At 43.3% G+C, this 22,042-nt stretch overlaps 1 protein-coding gene across 2 annotated transcripts in view; it reads right to left on the bottom strand.

The window, feature by feature from the left end:
• PNPT1 (polyribonucleotide nucleotidyltransferase 1) overlaps positions 1-22,042 on the bottom strand; it is a 524,718-nt gene that overhangs the window by 36,346 nt on the left and 466,330 nt on the right. For both annotated transcript variants that reach the window (XM_086927497.1, XM_086927498.1), the window contains exons 24-27: positions 17,252-17,358; positions 17,094-17,149; positions 9,229-9,307; positions 3,847-3,894 (exon numbers count right to left, since the gene is read on the bottom strand). In XM_086927497.1, coding sequence (XP_086783623.1) covers positions 3,847-3,894; positions 9,229-9,307; positions 17,094-17,149; positions 17,252-17,358 — 290 coding nt within the window. The remainder of the gene's footprint in view (positions 1-3,846; positions 3,895-9,228; positions 9,308-17,093; positions 17,150-17,251; positions 17,359-22,042) is intronic.

Genomic DNA, 22,042 nt, shown 5'->3' with positions numbered 1-22,042 from the left:
AGATAAATATGTAATAGCATGAAGTGAGACTGGATGGAGACAAGGTTAACACCTTTTATTTTAAAGAGTTAGTGACAATAGTTATTACAGCAGCCACACTGTCAAAAAAATGTCCCTTGTCTATGTCAAGAAAATTGCTTATTGAGGCGCTGGGGAGGAGGAGCTGTGGCAATAAACAAGATGAAACCGCCATGATGCAGTTTGCCTCTACTACCAGTAATTGGATATTTATTAGAAAGGGACTCATAAAACAGAGCTGCACAGTGAGGCAATGCTGGGGATTGCCTGGATATCCATCCAACTAAGCAACAGCACAGAGATAAGCTGCAGTAACTATTCTAAGGAGGCATAACAACATCATTATTGTGCCAAAGAAAAAGCTCATGCTGCTCAGCTGAACTCTGCAATAGGAAGAGAAGCAGTTTTCAGAGAACTTTCAGTGGACCATTTGGGTCACCGGAATAAAAGATGAAACTTTGGATATTGTAAACCGGTTTCCTTTCCACCTACATTTGCTGTGCTATTGAATTTAGGCAGCGCAGGATTCTTTCAACAGTCATCTGTGATGAAACTGAGGCCCTGCCCATCAAAATGTTCCTAACCCAAATACAAAACTATCATTCACTCTTCATCCTTCACCAGAACAAATGTTAGTTTTCTGAGGACCTGGAAAGAGGAAGGACCATACCATAGAGGTGACCTCATGTAACGGCCATTCAGCCAACATCACTTTGTAGTAGTAACGATATACAATTTGATAATGGTTCATCTATAAAAACGAGTCATTAATGTTTGTAGCCATAACACACTACTTTCTAAACAGCTTTTTTATGTTTTATACAGTACCTGCCAAACTTTCTCGTCACTCTAGGTTTTAATGTTGTTTTGCCCAAAGATGCATTCAGAGAGAGGACAACACATTCAATTCCCTTTTCATCCCTGCTCCGCCCTTACCTCTTCAAGTCGCGGCCTGTCCCTTGCTTTGTTCTTGCCTTCGTATTCCCTGAATGAACCAACATCGGATGCCTACCGGGTTTGTATTTTATTTTTGCTTCTCACATTAACGAAACTCAGTTTCTACTTCACGGACTCACAAACCAGGAGCTTTGTTTTTTCCTGTGCACCGTGTCAGTCTCATGAATACAGAGGTTGTGACCTAATTTATATGACCCAAGGTGTTGATGAATAGAAAAACTTTTTGCTTCTAAGTCTGTTTAGCATGCAGGTTGTTCCTTATTAGCACATCCCAGGTTGATTCTTATACATTTTCAATGGCTCACTTTTCATCACAAAAATCATACTACAATTTAGAAGTTTACACCTTCCTTTAGGCACACAACACTTCTTAAAGCCCTATTAATAAAACAAATAATCAATGTTTTTAAATTCAGTAATCTTAATTCAAAAAGTTCCACCGAAAAACGCAAAGACAAACATATTTAATCTTATTTAAATGTATTCATTTTTTTTTTAAATTAGAAAGGCTGTATCATATGTTTTCAAAGCTATATGATTACAAACATTGCATCATACACTGTTATATCACATTTAAGGGGCAGTGGGATTAGCAATATTACTCGGTCAGCATGCAATGCGATTCAAAACACATTTCAAAATCATTTGCATTTTAATTGTAATTGTGCACTTGCTTCAAAATCAAGTAACTCTAAATGGAAGCAGTTTCAACAACTTGGTACACTTGTAGCCTTCTACCAAATCTGTGGGCAATACCACACAGTGAATATACTTCATAATTTCAGTGGGGCATGTTTTAGTAGATATACCAAAAGTGTATTATTTGTGCACTTGCTCGAAATTTTATTCATGCCAGACCAATGCCAAAATAATTGCCCTTGATTGAGATAGCCTGACACATAATCAAGAATGCCTTGCTAAGCTCGCTCTCTTGCCTGATGCGTTTAGTTCTAGCTACTAAATTTAAGCATTCTAGAGCATCTCTAGATCTTACATAGAGCAGGGATGTACTAATCCCTGTTGACGAAAAAAAGTATCCATCGCCTTCCCTATTGAAGATGAACTTGTTAGTTAGGTATGAATATGTGTTATAAAGACACATTGCTAGCAAGAACTGACTACTGTTGGACATTTTCCCGTGTTACATTATTTAGCCGGCAACCTCTTACTATAGCCATCCACCTGAGTAATAGTTTTGGTCTTCTGCAGGTTAATCAACAGGGTTCAAAGAGGCATAAGCTGAAAGCGCAGTTAGTTTTCTTTGAAGGCTGATGCGGTTCAATCAAGAATGAAGAGATCCTTAGCACACATGATTTGGTGTTTCATCGTTTCCCAGATGGAAAAATGTTATATTGTACCAAGTAAAAGGCAATCAAAAATATATACAGAAAAAACACAGGGGCGTTCATGCGCACTACTGTTTCAGGCCAATAGAGGCGTTAATCTTTTTAGTAATTACTTTATCTAGGCTGATAATTAACCTGAGTCAATTGTCTGTATGTAACATAATTATTATATACATCAAATCAATTAGAATACCCCAGTTGCTCAGTTTCAAACTGAATGTAGAGCAATTAGCACACAATTAAACGCACTTAAGAAGTCGATAAAAGTAGCAAATATCTTCGGATTTCCCATCTTTGCATTTCTCTATGATGAAACCTAATAACAATACATTATAAGTGGTACCATACTGACATGTCTGCTGGAAAGGGATAAGGTTGGTAACTAGAGTACATTTTATCAGTATTTAAAGATGATTTTTGCAAAGCATTTGTTGGAAAATCTGAAAGCGCAATAGAGCCATAATTTCCTGTTTCAGATCGGTTTTAGACAAACAATATTTAAATACTGTGGAAAATATTTTGGCCCATGTCGTGGGTCCTTCTTGTAGTTATGTATGTGCGGAATCCTTCAACACTGTAAACAATTGCTGATGGGATGAAGTTTCTTGAAAGGTTTGTGTGAGAGAAAATTTGATTAAATAAATCTAAATTATTTTGTCTGCGGGTAACAACAAGAATACAATTGGTCTATCTGACTCCATAAAAAAAGTAAACTCAAGTCCCAGAAGGTTCTTGAAGACAATAAATTTGAAGACCAGTGTTCCAATTATATTCATCCTTCACTGCCTTACGAGACAAGCTCGTTCACCATGCAGGGGACATTCCACCCCCAACACTCTACAAAATAAGTGAAACATCCTTAGGAGTTGTAAAGAAATGTTTGAAACTGCAAAGTATCAGTTTGCAGAAGAATTTTTGTATAAAACATTTTCAATAATTCTAAAGGTGAAATTAAAATGTTGAACTCTCGTATTTGTAACTGAAAATATCAAGTCCCAAAGAGTTATGCTGGATACAAAACCAGGGCTTCCTCAAGGTACCAAATGTCAGAGTTACTTGGCAGACATAGGTAGCAATAAGGGGGCTGGCACAGTAAAAGACAAAAACCTACTGGATGCAGTATTCATTTACGGTTGTGAACTATTTTCAAATCCATAAACATGAATGGCTTTTGGGGTGACCAGTTACTCTAGTACCAGCGTAAACAGTCCCTGTGTATTTTATGCAGAGAAGATTTGTCTCTTACATGAAAATTCTCTGCCCATGGAACAAAATACAATTTATTTTTACATTGTGCAGCACCAGCCCTTCAGCACTTTAAATAAGGATACTAAAAGAAGGCAGAAGACAGTTTTATGCGAGAAGCGGGTAGTTATGGAGGGCTTAGAAACCTGTTTTTAGTCAAAAGCTGTTGTTCAGCTACATCTAGGCCTTAAAAACTCTCCTGTATGAGGTTTATACAAATCACATGTGTGCACCACAATACATAACCAACATACAACCAATAAATAGTGTGAATAAATACCTGGATTTGTTGGCCAATTTCTAGTCCAAGAGCACTGGGATGCTTAATCTGGAAAACAAAACAAAGCTTAAAAGGTTACTTATTTGTAACATTTACTGACAATTGTGGGTTTTCACTGGGAATTCAAGAACAATAGAATATCTCTGTGTAGGTGTGGCATCCTAGCAACTTAAAATGATAATTCTTTTTATTTAAAAGGAATACAAATAAAACATGCCTGTAGAGGGCAACATTTTCTGCCTCTACAAATCAGATTAAAAATAGCCCATTAAAACAATTTATTTAGATGAACAGCACTTCTTACAGATATGTATATATAAAAAAACAATACATGCTTCTCCAATGCATAGGCTACGTCATGGGAGAATAAGCATGCTGTCACGAAGTATGCTCCACTTTTCCATTTTGCGTAGGACAGTCAGTGAGGCAGATAATTTTGGGGATCAGTTAAAAAAATTATCTGTCAAGACATTATTTAGGACTATGACCCCAGTCGTTGAGGAGGCCTACAGGATGTTAAAGAAAAAATACCCATGGTGAAGAGAATCACGATTACAAAACCTTTTCTTTTCTATCATAACATTTTCTCAGATATTAATAAAAAGTAGAGCACAATAGCAATCTTTAAGTAGAGGTGGGAGAATGATGACAGAGTGAGAAAATCAAACACTAAGTTTGTACCTAGATGACTGTCAAGCTAGAGTATCTTTTCTTCAGTCAGTATCTATGTAGTAATATTTAGCAAAGGTATCTCCAGATAGCAGCCCTATAAATGCCATTCGTCAGTGTATTCCTTGCACGAACCTCAGTGTCAGCATTCCTCACAGTGGAGTGAGCACTGGGTTTACTCTAAGTCTCTTGGCAAGCAATTATCAACCTAGTAACAGACTATTTGGAGGAAACCAAACATTTACATACAGATCTATTATTTAGAAAAGAATGCTTGGGCTTGTCTTTGCCATTGATGTTGTCTAAAATATCATTAGGCCCCCTTCAACATCCAGGATGGGTAAGAAACTCACTGCTAAAGTGGAAGAGTTTATAAAGAAGGTTAACTATAAAACAGTTTGACTAATGTGAAAATTTGAAAAGGCTTTTGAAAGAAAGGACATGTGGGTCTTAAGGAAATGCATAATGGGAACAATACAGTCACTTGCCCGCTTGGCTGTAATCATAACTACTTAGAAAACAACCTACCAAGATAGGTTTTGGAGATCCTACTCACGAGTTACTTCAAATGGGACCCATCCAACCAATCCATTCAAAGCAAAAGTCAGTACAAAGTTGAGTTTTTGTTGACTGAGGAAATCTTTTTTTAAACTGTCTAAGAAACCTTTCAATCATCGTAAATTATAGACATTTGCAATACAAAGAAAAACTGTAAAACAGATTTAGGGAAGTGAACACGCTAAGTCTCTTCTTGGCAGGTTCTTGTGATTGCAAACAACACATTTATGAATGAAGATTTTTAAGAAAGTTTAATACATGCTAACAGCATATAATAATAAATGATCAAATAACCAATGATTCAAAGTGAGACTGTCCTGATAAAGCTATTGTAAAAGTACATGTTGGCATCTCTAAGAGTGACTATATGGGAATATGAATCTTTTTTTTTTTTTAAAGTTTTTATTGTTAAACATATATCAGTAACAGTACATTAAGTGCATGGCAAGTATATACTTATACATTGTGTACATTCATCCTGCTTGATTGTTGATCGCAATGTCTACTGGGTGAGACAAGAGATCTGTTTTGAGAAGGCTCCATATATCTCTGGGGCGTGAAGTTAGCGGGAGTAACTCAGCGTAGGTAAGTGTTTGATCCTGCCAAAATCTCATGTCTCTGATCCAGTCTTTAAACTTAGGTGCCCTCCCACGTTTCCATCTGCATGCAAGTCTTCTTTTAGCTAGTAGGAGCCCCAAAGACACAAAGCGTCTGTATCCAACATCAACGCTTTCTGTCTACCCCAGCAGACCAACTATAGGTGAAGTTGCTATAGAGGGTGAGGTCATCTGCTCTAGCGCTGAAAACACCTGTCGCCAATACTCCTGAATGCCATTACAACTCCAGGCGAGACAAAAAATCTGCCTCTGGCATTCCGCATCTGTCACAGTGAACATTGTCAAGCAATTTCAAATCATGCATTTCTACGGAGTGTAGTAGGTGCGGTGTAAAAATTTGTAATGAATAATGCATAGATGGCAGCTAGCTGAGATTAGCTCTGTTTGTGCACAGCAATAAGCCCATTGCTTGTCAGTTATTTCTTGCCCTATGTCTGTCTCCCATTTGGCCCTTGCGGTGCACTGTTCCAGAACCTGATTGGTGTAAATATTATGAAATAGTGTGGATACTGCGTGTGCTGCCGTTTTGTATCTCAACATCATTTGCAGTGGGGTTAATTCTTGTGGTTAATTGGGTGTGTACTCTTTAATACCTTGTCTCAATCGAACATATAGAAAAATGTTGTTAGGGGAGGGTGCTGTTTTAGTGGCAATTTGTTTTAGTGTACGTAACTTTCCATTCAAATAGAGGTCTCCCCAACACGTTACGCTAAACTTGGCTTTGTTTTTTTTTTAAGTACACTAAAGGAAGCATGGGTGAGTACAGCAAAGGGACTTGCAGCATTTCGGCTATACGTTGCCAAGCTGTCACTGTACATGTGATTGACGTAGGGTCAGTTTCTCGAGGTTTACATATACTTAATATAGCATCCTTAAGGGGTTTTGGGTCAGCTAGTCAATGTTCTACTGCCACATGTGGCATGTATTTGGGAGGATGGAATCAATAATGCACGTATTGATCTGTGCACAAATATAGTATAGCTCTAGATTGGGAATGTCAAAACCTCCCTGGGAATATGGTCTGGCTAGCACGGGCCAATTCAGCCTAAGTTGTTTGCCACCCCATGTAAGTCTTATCATCTTAGTGCACAGTGTTGCAAAAAAATGGCAACAGGGTAATATGGGACATTCAAAAATAAATAAAGGAGTCGAGGGAGGATCACCATTTTAATGAGAGATGTTCTTCCTGCCATAGATAATGGAAGTGCAATCAATCTAGTGACACAGCTAGTGATGCTTTGCAAGGCTCTGCCATGATTTAAGCGCATCAATTTTGCTTGGTCTGTTGTGATATGTATTCCTAAGTACTTAACCTCTGAATCGCACAATTCTATTGGAAAGTCTGAATTGAATGGTTTTGCGGAAGTAGTGAGTGGAAATATCTGGGATTTCCCCCAATTGATATGTATCCCAGAGAGCTCTCACAACCGGACAAACTCTCTCAAAATAGGATTTAGATTCTGTTGAGTGTCCCGGAGATAGAGGGTAATATCATCTGCTTATATAGAGAGATGAGTATTTGCCGCAGAGCTTTTTCCTGATAATGCTATCTCACGTTGGCCGCCAGAGGTTCAAACGCAAGTGCAAAAAGTAGAGGGGAGAGTGGACACCCCTGTCTCGTGCCTCTTGTAACTGAAAAGGGCAGTCATATCTGACCATTAATAAGAACCTTGGCTATCGGAAAATGATATAAAAGGCATATCCACAACAGCATTTTGGTCGGTGTTCCCATGCATTGCAGTATGGCAAACAAATAATCCCATTCAACCGAATCAAAGACCTTCGTGGCATCTAGAAAGACCGCCACAAGCGCCAATTTGAGGTCTACATTTTGCAGTATTGAAAACAGTGTGCGGAGGTTGTGAGATGTCGCTTTTCCCAGAATAAATCCAGCCTGATCGGGCAGCACTAACTGTTCCATCAGTAAGCTCAATCTATTGGTCAGTACTTTACAAAGGATTTTTGCGTCATTGTTGATCAAGGAGAGAGGCCTATAAGAATCGCATGCGTGCGCAGGTTTACCAGGTTTTAGGAGTGAAGTCATGGAAAACTGAAGAGTGCCAGTTTCTTGGGCTTCTTCAAAGACCTATTTTAATATAGGGATCAGTTGGTTAATGCACGTTTTATAAAAGTCTATTGGAAGTACGTCTGACCCCGGGGTTTTGCCTGATTTCATTTGCATAACTGCAGCACGGATTCAGCCATCCTCGATTGGAGCCGCCAGAAATTTCCTTTGTGCATCCCCTAGCCATCCGATTGCTACATCACTCAGGTAGCTGGACAAGTCAGGTGGTTGTTGCCTGCACATGCTATATAGGTTAGTGTAGCATGTGGTAAAGGTGTTGAGGATATCTTCATTGTCTCTATGCCTTACCCCATTGTCATCTGAGCTCTCCATCACGTAGCTAGAGAAGCGAGGTTTGCGAATTCCTTCCGCTAGGGAACTACCTGGCTGCTCTCCTTCCCTGTATCTACGTGCCATAAAATATTTCCCTCTAAAACGGGTTTCCCTTTCTGCAGTGTCTTTATATTCTGGAAGTTTGTCTCTGAACCTTGCTTGAAACTTTCCGTTCGTGCCATTTCCCATTTCACCCTCCAACTTGTTTGGATCCTCTTCTAGCATTGTGACCTTAAAGGCGTCCCATACCGTACTTGCAAGTGTGACTGAGCCTACATTTCTTTGGAAAAAATCGGTGATTTCTTGTCCTAGTTCGGTCTGGACAACAGCCTCTAGTTATGCCTCTGGAATAAGCTCTAGGTCCTAGGGGTTGTATTTAGTGCCGTAGAGGATAATGTCAAGCGGACCAGAGCATGATCGGAGTATGTCCTAGCCAGATGTTCTGCTTTAGTTATCCATGGTCCTATGCCTTGGGTCACCATCCAGTAGTTTAGTCTCGACCACGTTGAATGCATTGCTGTATAATGTGTGCCCTCTTTTGTTGCAGGATGCATATGTCTCCATGCATCCAGAAGACCATAGTCAGAGAATATATCCAGCAATATGCTGTGTGTTTTGGTATAGTGGTGTGGAAGGGGGTTAGACCTGTACTTTGTTGGATGCAACGGTATACTGAAGTCCCCTCCCCATATATTACATGTGTGGATCCCAATTTGAGAATCTTTCCCCATAATGTGGCGTAGAAGTCTGGATCATCTACATTGGGCCCATAGCAACACAGAAACAGAGTGTGATCCTAGCCTACCCCACATCATGCTGTATCTCCCCCGCGGGACAGAACTCATCCCACGTGGAGTGTATTTCTTTATAAGAATCCCAGTGCCCCTGGAGTACGAGGAGAAAACCATATATGCTGACCATTTGTCTGCGAACATGGGAGTGTGGCAGGGATCAAAGTGTGTCTCCTGAAGCATAGCAATATGAATGTGGTGCCTATCTAGGTATGCAAATAACTAAAGCTTCGGTAGTGAAACCTAAAAACTAATATTGCTAAAGGCTGCTATAATCAACTCAATTGCAGGATAACATTGAAAAGTGAACCAATAACACTTATTGAAACGTCAGAGTCATGATCATTACCCTTCTGTGATCCAGCTGCGAATTATGAAGTAGCACTGGAGTCATGTTTGGATATAGTTTCAGCATAACTCCAATATCCCTGCAAGGTGAAAACATTAAAAGGACATGTTTTTGAGACTTTTTCTTGCAAAAAAACAGCGTGTACATTGCGTTTCTAACCCATATTTATTATTGGTAACATAAACCAGATGATACCAAGTTCTCACACTGTTGCTATGCTCCTTTACAACTAGGATAACACAGCCTGATGACATCAAACAGAGTAAGGTTCACCACAGATTCTTTCCACCCTCCTGCCCTTATGTGAGAACATGCCCATTTCTAGGCTAGAGTAGAGATTGAGAAATCAGTGCAGTTTAAATGTGCATATGTAGAAACATAACCTTGTTTCCGAACACATGAATCAAAAACTGCATAGAGAATCTCAGTTACACATCAATCCTTCTTTTGGAATTGGTGGATTGGCCACTTCTCCTATTAACATTCAAAAGGCAGGCTTGGGGGCAGATCCCAAGTAGTACGTATGAACAGAAGGAAGTTTCGTGCAGTGCAAGAATACAGCCCCACGAATGTTCTGAAGTTTCTAAACATTGTTTTCACTCACCCACTCAGCTCCTCACCATAAATTGGTGAACGAAACAGCAAAAACGTGCATAGAAGTTAAATAACACTGTCCAAAAAATTGATTGTAGTGATTTTATTTACAATTGAGGCTGATGGCTCCAGGTATTTCCCCCATAATTGTTTAATCACATTATGTAAGAGATGCTAATTAAGCATCTCTATATCGGTAAATCAACTCTAGGCATATTAAAAAAGACAAACACTACCACACATCATGCAAAGTGTGGAAACCAAAATGAAAAGGGAGTGTCACTTTGAGCATGAGACATTACTGAAGTGAGTTTCAGGTATCAAAATACCATGCAGAGACAAAAACATGCAGACATTTGCAGTAACGCACTCTGTGCACTGCCTCGATTAACACAATTATAAAGTGGACACTTTTGATTACTTGGGCGTAACGCTTGCGGAGAAAATGTCCTGGAAACACCATATCTTGAAGCGATCCCTTCACCAGAGGAAAACCACAGGGGCATTATTAAAGGAACACAGGGCTTCCCAAACCAGGCCGATAGCAGCATTGCTCAAAATCTACAAACAGAAAGTGGTAAGCTCCACTCTTTACAGAGCTGAACTTTGGGGGTTCGACAACCTTGAGGTGAGGACAGAAAATACATTTCTGCTCTCTCCCACAGAGTACTCCACTCCGCCCGCTAAGGCTAGAAAAGGGCGGGCACTCAATAGGGGACAAAGCTAGATTAAGCCCTCTTCTTTTTTGGCTTTGCGTGAAAAAACACACCTGAGCTTTCCCACTATGTTGCTGCCCTTGAAGAAGTCTGTATCCTAGACCATTTAAAAAAATTGGGTGGTTTAGTAACATCCAGACGTACAAGTTACTTACCTTCGGTAACGATGTATCTGGCAGAGACGATTCTAGCCGCAGATTCCTTAACGTAGAATTATCCCCAGGAGTGAGACTGGATGGGATTTTGTTTTTGCCACAGCATCTGTGCGCGCCGGGGGATGGCACCACGTGACTCCGCCCTGACGTTGTCCGCGTACGTGAAGTCAGCAAGGTCACATAAGTCCCACCCCGGTGCGCTGACATCAGTTTTCGTCTGAGAACTTTTCCGCGCCACAACGCGGAGCCATCACAAACAGAACTGTGAGAGTATGGGAACAGTGTGCGAAAAAAATCAGTGAAACAGAAAGGGATAAAGCGAGTGGTGAGGAACAGCACAATGAGGTACAGTGCCAGGCACTGTGTCACTGAAAGTCATGGAAGGAAAGAGCAGAGCACCGCTCCGAGGAGCAACCCTGCAAAGCGAAGGCGATATCCACCCTGGAAGCAGAAAACCATGTGAAAAATGTCATGGCAGACGACAGAAAGTCTGCAACCACAATCTACAACAGTGACGGAGCCACAAGCCCGGAACAGATGAGTAACGACAAGGCGCCTCAAGACAACACCATCAAGGAGTGTCGTATCCCCTGTAAAGAGCTAAAGGCGGAGAAGGCCCAGCCAAGGACCTCAACCCAGAGGACCGCAGAGGAGTCAGAAACCCCAAGCAAAGAAAAAGAGGGAAGATTAAGAGTGGCCCCGCACTGGAATAACCAGGGTGTTGGGAAGCAGAAGCATACAGGAACCTACTGTCCAATTACCAGTAAGGAAAGAGTGGAACAAATAAATAGAACGAAGCACCTTGCTAGGGAGGAAGTGAGGGCACTCGCAGAAGACAAGCCACCCGGAGGAAGGCGAGTGCCGAAGACAAAGCTGAAGGTCCTCACAGAAGGGGAGGAAGGGAGGGCCGTGAAGGAATCTGCAGCTAAAATCGTCTCTACCAGATACATTATTACCAAAGGTAAGTAACTTGTACATCTGATAGTCTACTAGCCTAGTAGTCAATCAGATTAGATACCCTAGCCATACCCAGAGGGGGGGGGGGGAGAGGGTTTGCAAGAGAACCTCACTAGCTTGGAAGAACATAGGGCCCAAACATGGAATGTGTCAAGGGGACAGGGAGGACGGCCCAGCCCCCATCAAGCAGAAGTAAGCAAGAAAAAGGAGAAGGGAAAGGCCAGGATACCACAAGCCTACCAAAGGGGCAAAGGACGTCCGCCAGAACCCCCGGAGGGACAGAAGACACCAAGAGAGTGCCAAAGGAAGAAAAGAACCACCCGCAAAATCCAAGGAGAAGACGTGGAAACGGAGGTAGAGCACGCCGCAGGAGAACACATACACAGCGAAGGGGACAGCTGAACTGGCATCAGCCCCAAGGCAGCGGACAAGGCAGGAATGACCCCACAGCCGAGAAGCGCAGACTTGAGAAGGAAGACACAGTCGCTCAAAGCTCCAACAGAGCAAGGGTCAGGAGCACAGGGGTACACGCCGAGGCCACGGAGGTGGACCATAACGACCAGGCGTGCGCAGCCGGCAGCTGGTAACACAATGAAGTAGTGTGCCCAGAGCAAGCCAAGCGCAAGACGAAGGCAGAGGCAAGGAAACCCCAGAACAAGCCCCAGAGAAGGATTGTCCCAGTGCCACAACCCGACCCACGAAAAGAAGTGGGAAGGCCATAAGATAAAGAGGAGAAATACGTAGTACAGACATAAAGCTGCCAATTAGGACACAGGAGAATACCAGTAGTATCCAAGTCCCCCGGAAACACAAGGCAGAGGACCAGACTGAAAAGTCGGATAACAAGGCGTAAACACCACAACAACGTCGTAGACAGCATGATAAAAGCCAGAAGCAGATAATCTGCAGGAACAAAGGACAAAATGCACGACAGACAAGCTCTATAGACGATGGATAGAAACACCCTCCGATACTGAGCAGGACAGAACCTGCAGCAGCGCAAGCTACGCTAAGAGGGAAGAAAAAAGACCGCACCAAGCGGTATACAGTGACGCCAGGAAAGGCAAGGAACCCGAGAAGGTATACACACCCACCCAGCTTAGGACAGAACTATACAATAGCTACAATTACCCCACCTAGGATATGACACGTCCCAAAACAAAACATGGGAACACCTCTTAGGGAAAAACCCCGCAGCAGAGGTCAAGAACATAAAGGACCAGTGGGTAGCACCACAGGCGGCTTATCAATCAGCCAAAAAAGACACAGATGGTCCAATCTGAGGACCTATACAGCTTCACTATCAGCCCAAAAAACCAGACACAAAAACTAAAGGGCTGTACTAGCAGCCAACAGTACAGAGGGGCCAACTTAATGACACTGAAGGCAATCCAAGCCACACAGAACACACAGACAGGCCAACCGAAACACTAGGCCCAAAGAAAAAGGTGGGAGAAACGCCTCCCATAAGGCACCGGAGGACCGACAAGCCAAAGCTTATGGAGGGGGACGGAGCCCCGCAAGAAGTCGTTGAATGGCGGAGTCCGCACGGGTGTTAAATAAAAGAATCCCATCAAAGGGCAGGTCCACAAGACGCTCCCTAATATTCTCAGTAAAGACGCTATCCCGCAACCAAGCATGGCCATAGTGCGGCAGAGAGAATCAGAAACATCTAAGGCCGAACGGAGAATAAATGCAGCTAACTCCCGACCATCCAGCACATGGTGCCGCAGATCAGCGAGACAGAAGGGACTCTGTGGAATACCATAGGCCGGAGGTAGCCCTTGCTAACACACAAAGTGTGTTGAGCGCGTGCAAAGAAGCACTAGTGGAAGCGAAGATGTTACGCCCCTACGAGTCCAACCACCGGGCCTTCCGTGACGGAGGGAGCAACACTGAAGGCAAGGAAGGAAAAGCAGTCTGCAGGACAGGGCCCTGGGCAGAAGGGTGGGAAAAAAGGCAGACTGGATCGTGCAGAGCAGGACGGTGGAGGAGAGGCCGAGGTACCGGATCTCACGTAGCAGTGGCTCCCAAGGGCGCCGGGTCGAACTCCGCCACCACATGCTTCACAGGAGAAAGGGGCGGGGTCTGAGCCAGGGCGGCCAATGAACGGCGCCGGCTCAACCTCCGAGGAGGCAGCCGCCTGCGTAGAGGACCGAGAGGGGCTTGAAGAGGCGCCCCGTTCCCGGCCTCCATCCGCGGGGCTGCCAGGGAGGAAAGGCGTTGGCGCCAGAAAGGCGTCGGCTCGGCCTCCGGTAAGACAGCCGCCTGCCCAGAAGACCTAGGGGAAATCTGGGACAAACCGTGAGTCCTGGCGACCTCCTGCGACACCACAGGGAACCCCGTAGGGTTTTGCACGAGGCAGGGGTGCCAAGGTCAAAGAGGGGAACTCCGTAGGGCCGCACCTCGACAACACCACACCTCCAAAACCTGAAGTCGAACTCGTCGACGCCGAGGCCGAATCCGCCAGAGAGTCAGCGGAAGGCCAAGCGCATGTCGAGGGATCCGGGGATGTCTCAGGAAGAGGAGGGGGGCCCAAAGAAGCCTGCAGAGCCGTAGCGTAGGCCTCCATTTGGGCCCTAGTTGCCCCAACACCAGAAAACGGCGGACAGGGTGGCAATGGGCGAGGGCTCACGTCCAAAGAGGAACCCACGCCCTCTGCAGAACGAGGACAAGGCCTCGTTGACAAGCTGCAGGACTTAGCGGCAGGCGAGCGACGCCCGTGGGGCCTCAGTGAAGGACGATGCCGCAGCAGGAATCAGCGACTTCTGGACCCTTCCGAGGTAGGGGACGGACGTGGTGATGAGACCGATCTGGAAAAGCGGGCCAAAAGGAATTTCATCCGGCGCTCCCGCCGAGACTTCGGCTTAAGATGCTGACAAGCATCGCAGTCCGTAGAATCATGGTGCTCCCCCAAACACCACATACAAATAGAGTGAGGGCCCGTCGCCGACATCTGACGCGTCCAAGAAGTACACTTCTTGAAACCCGAAGGCATTTGCACACTGAACCTTACGCAAAGGTGTTAAAGAAGGCCTGAAAACAGGTCAAGGGAACGCGATGTCAGTGCGCCGGTTTAGGACCTATGCAACCTCGCTAACGTCACGTACGCGTACAACGTCAGGGCGGAGTCACATGGTGCTGTCCCCGGCGTGCAGAGATGCTGTGGCAAAAAAAATTCCGGATCCAGTCTCACGCCTGGGGATAATTCTATGTTAGGGAATCTGCGGCTAGTAGTCTCTATCAGATATCCCTCGCTTCGGTCGGCCTGGGGAATCTGTGGGCTGAGTTTGACATGAGTTTGTGACTGGGGGTGAATGTTTTGCCAATGTGCATCATTCCGTCCATCATCTTGTGTGTTTTGCTGTTCGCCCTATGTGGGAAGGGTATGGCCAGACGTGGGTCCAGTGCTCACTACACCACTGGAGTCAAGCTATACTGGCTGACGATGGCTGATAGCCAGAAACCGGTCCTAGGATGCTTGATTCCGGTCCAAGGAAGACATGGCTTGGCTGTTCGGGCTGGACTGCACCCATGAGGCACAGGGTCAAGACTGATTTGCATATGGCCATTTCTGCACTGGGGTGGCGAGCAAAATAGCGATGGATTAAACCCAGATCTGTGACTGAGGGTGAATGTTTTGCCAATGTGCAACATTCCGTCCATCATCTTCTGTGTTTTGCTGTTCGCCCTATGTGGGAAGGGTATGCCCAGACGTGGGTCCCGTGCTCACTACGCCACTGGAGTCAAGCTATCCTGGCTGATGACGGTTGATAACCAGAAACCGGTCCTAGGATGCTTGATTCCGGTCCAAGGAAGACATGGCTTGGCAGTTCGGGCTGGAATGTTCCCATGAGGCACAGGATCAAGACTGATTTGCATAAAACCATGTCTGAACTGGGGTGGCGTGGTGAGTAAAATAACAATGGATTAAACCCAGATCTGTGACTGGGGGTGAATGTTTTGCCAATGCGCAACATTCCGTCCATCATCTTGTGTGTCTTGCTATTAGTTTGTTATCCAGCAGAGAGTGTGCGTTAAGACCTGCTACTGGAATTGGGTAGATCAGAGAAACGTGTCATTAACAGGTGGCCGCCTTACAACAGAATTCAAGTTATTTAGTATGTATGAGCAGTATATGGAGGTTATCACCATACCAAGTGATAGGAAGCTATACATACAGTTCAGATTTGGCACTCTCTCTCTGAATTCATTTACTGCTGCTTGGCAGCGGGGATCTGATGTGGCATCACGTTGCTGTCCCTATTGTTTAGGGACTCACGAAACAGCTAACCATGTTCTCTTTGCATGCCCACTGTATAAACTCCTGAGGCTAAAGTGGTTAGCCCCTGTCTGCAGACAGATGGGTACTTGATTTCACCAAGAGTCGTTACGTATCCTAAAAACTGACTCCAAGCCATTACTAGCCTGTGCAGTAGCTAAATTTCTGTTTTGGGAAAATGTGGCTTATCAGGAGACTTAGATTGAAGAAGGCGTAAACCATTTGTTGCAGTTCTTCAACTATACCTGGCCCCATTAGTTTATATGTTCTGATAGGGCATGATATACAAATAGCACCAGTATCAGTAAATACGTGATCATGACTGTGTGCTTGAACCATATGTATATAAATTCTTTATGGGTTTTTAGTACCGGCAAATTGTTGCAGATCTCTTTATCTATGTATTATGCTCTATCTATTCAACCACTTGTTTCTTCTCCATCAGTGTTAAAAATCGTCAGTAGCGTCTGTATCGGGTATATAACAATTATGTATAATGGTACACTTGCACTATATGCACTCGCACTTTCTTCTGTCTCTAACTTTCTGTGAAGATTTACGCCTGAGAGTATTTTTTTAGGAGTTCACTTTTGTGAAGCTTTAACTCTGTTTTTATAAAGATTCTTCCCATTAAGATATTTGTAAGTTTAGCTGTTTTTAATTCAAGGAGCTATTCAGCCGAATTGTGGAAACTGTGCTCAATAGATACTAGCCGCACCTTTTTAATAACAATTAATTGAAAGTACATGTCTTTTTATTTAATTTTAATGTAAAAATAGAGCATGGGTTCCATTATATGTGGGTCTCTCACTTTGTTAAGCCTTATCTTACTTCTTTTTTTAATGTATCTTTTTTATCCATTTTAACTTTACTTATGATGATGCTATCTTACTTACTGTCAAGCTCACATTGTGTACAGAAACATCGTTGGACATTGTATGTGTTGAGGAATCCACTACTTTGTATCTTTTGCACTTTGATGGTTGATATTGACCGAATAAAGTTTCTTGAGTGACTGAAAACAATTATATCGTTCAAAACTCCAAACACCCCACAATTTGCATACCATTTTTCTGGAAATTAAAGGGTATTGTTGCTTCTGGAATTAGGCAAAATGCAAGATCACAGTACATCAGAAAAGGTAAGTGCCCAAAGAGCTACCTGATTTCGGTGATGGTAGCTGTATAAACTGCTCCAAATTCCAACTGATGATCTTGCTGCAGAAGAAAACACAACATTATAAAAAATAAGCATGGCCCCTGGGAAACATGAAAACTCAATGTAACTCAATAAGACCCAAAAAGAACTTTCCAACTCACATCATCTTTGCAAGCTTCACTGATGAACTCTTGAGCTTCGTGCATGGCAGCAGGAGTTGGAGCAAATACAGAAAATGTCTCTTCATCCAATTGACTTACAGTCACCCCTAAAGAGATCGAGAGGGTAAAAGTGACAATGCAACTGCATAATAACTTGAAGTCCACTTAAAGTAGGGATCAGAGGCTAGAAGTGCATTTAGTCACCACTTGCAAAAACATAAAGATATCTCACAGTGCCATGTTGAATTACATATCCTTTAATGTGTAATATGACAAAATAAATTGATGGCCATCATGTTAAAAATCCCTTCAGTGTACGAGTGTAAGGTCTGACAAGCTGAAAAGCCCCATGATGTGCTGCATTTTGCAGCAGGATCATGCAGTCATCAAGAACAGAAAATAACCTGCCTATGGACCACTCTCTATTTTCCTCATCACACATTCACGCAAATGAGTACATTGTGTGCCTAGTCCCATACAATAATTTCCCAAATGTTTTATTTACTTACATGTTGCCTGAATGTAAACTTACTGAAGCATGGAAAGTGTAAACACCCAAAAAATCTTCCTCTTTGAAAGCGCTGTTCTAGTTTGCAGGACAGAGTGTGACTCACACAAACACAGCTATTACAGAGCAGAGCATTTTCCCATAAGCGAAGCAAGTGAAAGGCATGGGGAGCAAGCCTGTCTTGTGGACAGAAAAGAGGTGTGAACAATCAATCTGTCCAGGGCTATCGGTAAGGTCTCTTCTTTAGATCACTTGTCCTAAGGCTAGAGGAAATCCTAAGGTTAACGATTTTCTGCATGCCACTGATAGAGTACTTCATTCAGAGTTTTCTCTATTACTTTCACTAGGGCAGGTTTTCTTAGTTGAGCAGGCAAATCCTGCAGAATTCATACATTTCTAATAGTAAGCTTTGCAAAATTAAGCATAAAGTAACCCAGTAGACATTTTACGTACAATTGTCCAGAACTAGTATACAGAAACAAAGACTGGTTTCAAATATGGGGACCAAGTTTTTTAGTCTATTAAAAAAAGAAAAAAAACATACATATTAATTGTTTTCCAAGAGGGATATTGCTTACGTACATTGAATACCCCACCCTGCTCCACAGACCCCCTTGGCTTAAAAAACACAATTCACAAGGTCAAAGAGAAATGTCTTCAGAGGAAAGCAACAGAAAAGCTCCTCATAACTGAATAGTTGCTTCAGTCTGCAGAAGATGGAAGCTTGCACCAAACCTGTTGGTGCAAGGACAAGTACAGTGCAGGACTGTCATGTTGTGGCATGGTTGAAGAATATTTAAGTGTATGATTTCGTTGCCAGAGAGCCTAGAACCTTTCTTAGGTTTTTCAGGTCTATAACTGGTGACAGATATGGGCCCAGTCTTATCAGCATATTTGAGAACTTATAGTCATTTTTAATTTTTTATGACAAGATTTAAAAAATATTTCTAATTAGTCAGATAGCCTTTAAAAAAAAAAATAACCACAGTGCTTGAGAGGTGTTATTGCAATATCCACATTTAGGGATCAAATCAATGGTATGGCTTAATCCTTACTGTTAGACCTGACCCTTTCTGAAAGGATATCCCCACACATTTTGCCTTCTTTCTTCTATTTTATTTCTGACCTGTTCTTGTTGGTTTTTGGACTCTGGGCATTTTTACCACTGCTAACCAGTGCTAAAGTGCATTTGCTCTCTGTCTAAATTGTATTGATGATTGGTTTATCCATGACGGCATATCTGATATACTAGTAAGTCCCTAGCAAAAGGCACAAGAGGTGCTCAGGGCCTGTAAATCAAATGCTACTAGTGGTCCTGCAGCACTGATTGTGCCACTCACATACGTAGCCCTGCAAAGATGTCTCAGACCTGACACTGCAGTGTCTGTGTGCAGTTTTAAAATGCCATTTCGACCTGGCAGGTGCACCCCCTTGCCAGGCCCAGACCATCCCTTTTACTACATGTAAGTCACCCCTAAAGTAGGCTCAAGGCAGCCCCATGGGCAGGGTGCAGTGTATTTAAAAGAAGAACATGTGCTGTTGTGTTTTTCATGTCGTGATAGTGAAACATTGCTGATTTCGTTTTTCACTATTGCAAGGACTATCTCTCCCATAAGGTAACATAGGGATTGCCTTGAAATATCTTTGTATGCAGTTGATTTTTAAATTGCGTGTTTGAAAATGGAACATTTAGAAAGTGGGCATTTTCTTGCTTAACCATTCTGTGCCTCTGCCTGTCTATAAAATCCACATCTGGGTTAGGATGACAGTTGAGCTCTTGTGCATTCACTTAAACAGTCACACGAAGGAAGCTGAGGTGTGCCTTGCATATCAAGATGGGCCATCACCAGGCTGATGGACCTTCCTGAGCTAGAGTGTTGGGAGAAGTTGTCACTGACACCTGAATGGAGCAGTGTCTGTTCTCACACAATGCTGTCTCCACCCCTCTGTAGTGTGTCTGGAGCCAGGTCAGTGAAAGGCAGGGTCTTGTGCACTACAAAGACTTTCTTTTGAAGTTTGTCTGTTTCAAAGGAAGAAATGGGTATAAGTATTGGACCTCTGACACTCTCAAATCAGAGCACTTCTGGAGTAAAGGACATACTGCCAGGAAAAAGAGCTCAATGCTGTAGGAGTGACTGCCACTCTGCCTGTTGCTTTGTTGCGCTGGCCTGCTGCTTCTGTCCCGGGAGTGAAAGGACTGGACTTTGCTTTCTACATCCTGCTTCAAAGGTTCTCCAGGGGCATGTGCATGCTTGCCTTCTGTTAGGAAGTCTCAGAGCCATCAAAGACTTCACCTACCAGTGCCTGGGATGTTCTGCCGAGCGCGCCGATTTACAAAGTGGTGCCAAATCTAGTTCCTGGGACCAGCACTGGTGTGCGGCTGAAACATCAACGCATCACCAATGTGTGGCTAAAGAGTCAATGCAGCGCCTGCTGTGCAGATGAAAAATCACTGCAGCCTGAGCCCCGAGCACTGTGTCACTGACGTCCGTGGCACCCGCTCAGACTCAGCCCCTGCTTTGCGGCTAAAGAACCGACACATCGCCTGCTTCACGGCTGTGAAATCAACGCAGGGCCAGCTTTGTCGCTGCCACATCGACACAGCGCATCTGGATTTTCGCTCGTACTTTGACGCGGTCTCTTCAAGGAGGTTGCGGAGCAGTAAGGAACTAAGGCTGTGTGTCCAGAGATCCACACATCACCTCTCCTTCCAGTAAGGAACCAAAGCATTACCTCCCCTGACAGTAAGGAATCGAGGCATCACCTCCCCTGCGTAGCAATAAGGAACTGATACATCACCTCCCCTGGGAGTAAGGAACTGATGCATCGCTTTGTTTTTTCGATTCCCCACATCCCCGGTGCCTGTTTTGGTCTTTGAATTTTGACGAATCCCAGGTTCTTTGTGTTAAAAGGGACGGATACATAGATTCCTATGGGCTACATTTGCTTAACCTTTAAAAAGTGATATCTGTACATGTGTATGTTGTATTTTTGCCATTTTGGTCTTGTTTTATTCAGATAAATATTGGCTATGTTTCTAAACTGGTGTGGACTTCTTTTGTAGTGTTTTTACTGAGTTACTGTAAGACTGACTGCTCGTGCCAAGCAACCAATGAGGTGAGGAAGGGTTATTTTAGCTGTGTGACTTCCTTACCCTGACTAGAGTGAGGGTCTCTACCAGGACAGGGTGCAAAACACTGCCAACTAGAGAGCCTATCTAACGCTTCCACTTCAACCATCACTTGTAGCTAAAGCAGGGTTTGAAAAATCATAAAAATTTTACTAGACTTCTAGGTCTAGTAACTTGAATAATCTACTCGACCTAACTGTAATGTACTTGATCTGTGAACCGGCCTCAGATTGTGTGATCCTCTGCAAATATTTTCTCTAATGAAGTCGCCTTTTTCTTAGTTATCTCTCAAGAGAGAACCTTAAAATATGCAAGTTCACTATTTCTGCAGTACAGAAAAACTCTTTATTTACTAGACTAAACATTTGCTCCACATATAATAAGAAACAAGCCCACATATAGGGTAGGGTAAAGCGTCAGGAGTATAAACCATAGACTGAGTTGAGATCTGGGTGTACATGTGTTTTCAACAACAATATCTCAATCGGATTCAGTAAGAGGGGCAAGTAAAAATATATGCACAAGACATTATGCGAATGCAGAAAAAAGGGGAGAGAGACTTTGGATTTCAGTGTTTAGAAAGTGCATGTAGCATCATATATTTAAGAACACATTTCATACAGGACAGTTAAAGCAGCACTGTAGGCATAAAATGTGGTGGCAACCCAAGGGGGCTTTGTGCACTAAGTGTTAGTGAAGCAAAGAGTGACGGCGCGAGTGACAAGTGGGTTAATACAGCGAAGGACGCAAGGTGACAATGTGACAAAAACACAATATACAGAAAGGCAATGATTCGTCCTCAGTCAATGAGTGATAATTATTTGTTTTGAGAACCAAGGTTGATGGTGCACCATAAGTCGCGCTGTAAAAAAGGGTCGACGGCGTTTCAATCCTATCTATTCAGGATCTTCATCAGGACCGGGTTGCCAGTTAGGTGAGTGCTGCATGGGGAAGGAAAAGGAAAAATGCCCTGGAGAACAACTACTTCCTGTACCAAGACAACTACTATCTACAAATCAAGGGAGTCTCTATGGGCAACTGCTTTGCCCCCAACTTTGCTATCCTCTTCGTCTTTAATCTGGAAATGTGGATATGACACATATACTCACCCCTACCAATCCACACCAAGCACAAATACATCTTTGGCGTAAAT

Source organism: Lissotriton vulgaris, chromosome 6, assembly GCF_964263255.1.
Source record: "Lissotriton vulgaris chromosome 6, aLisVul1.2, whole genome shotgun sequence".
Lineage (NCBI taxonomy): Eukaryota > Metazoa > Chordata > Amphibia > Caudata > Salamandridae > Lissotriton > Lissotriton vulgaris.
Note: the sequence above shows the minus strand (reverse complement) of the source record. Positions and strands in the feature narration are given on the sequence as shown.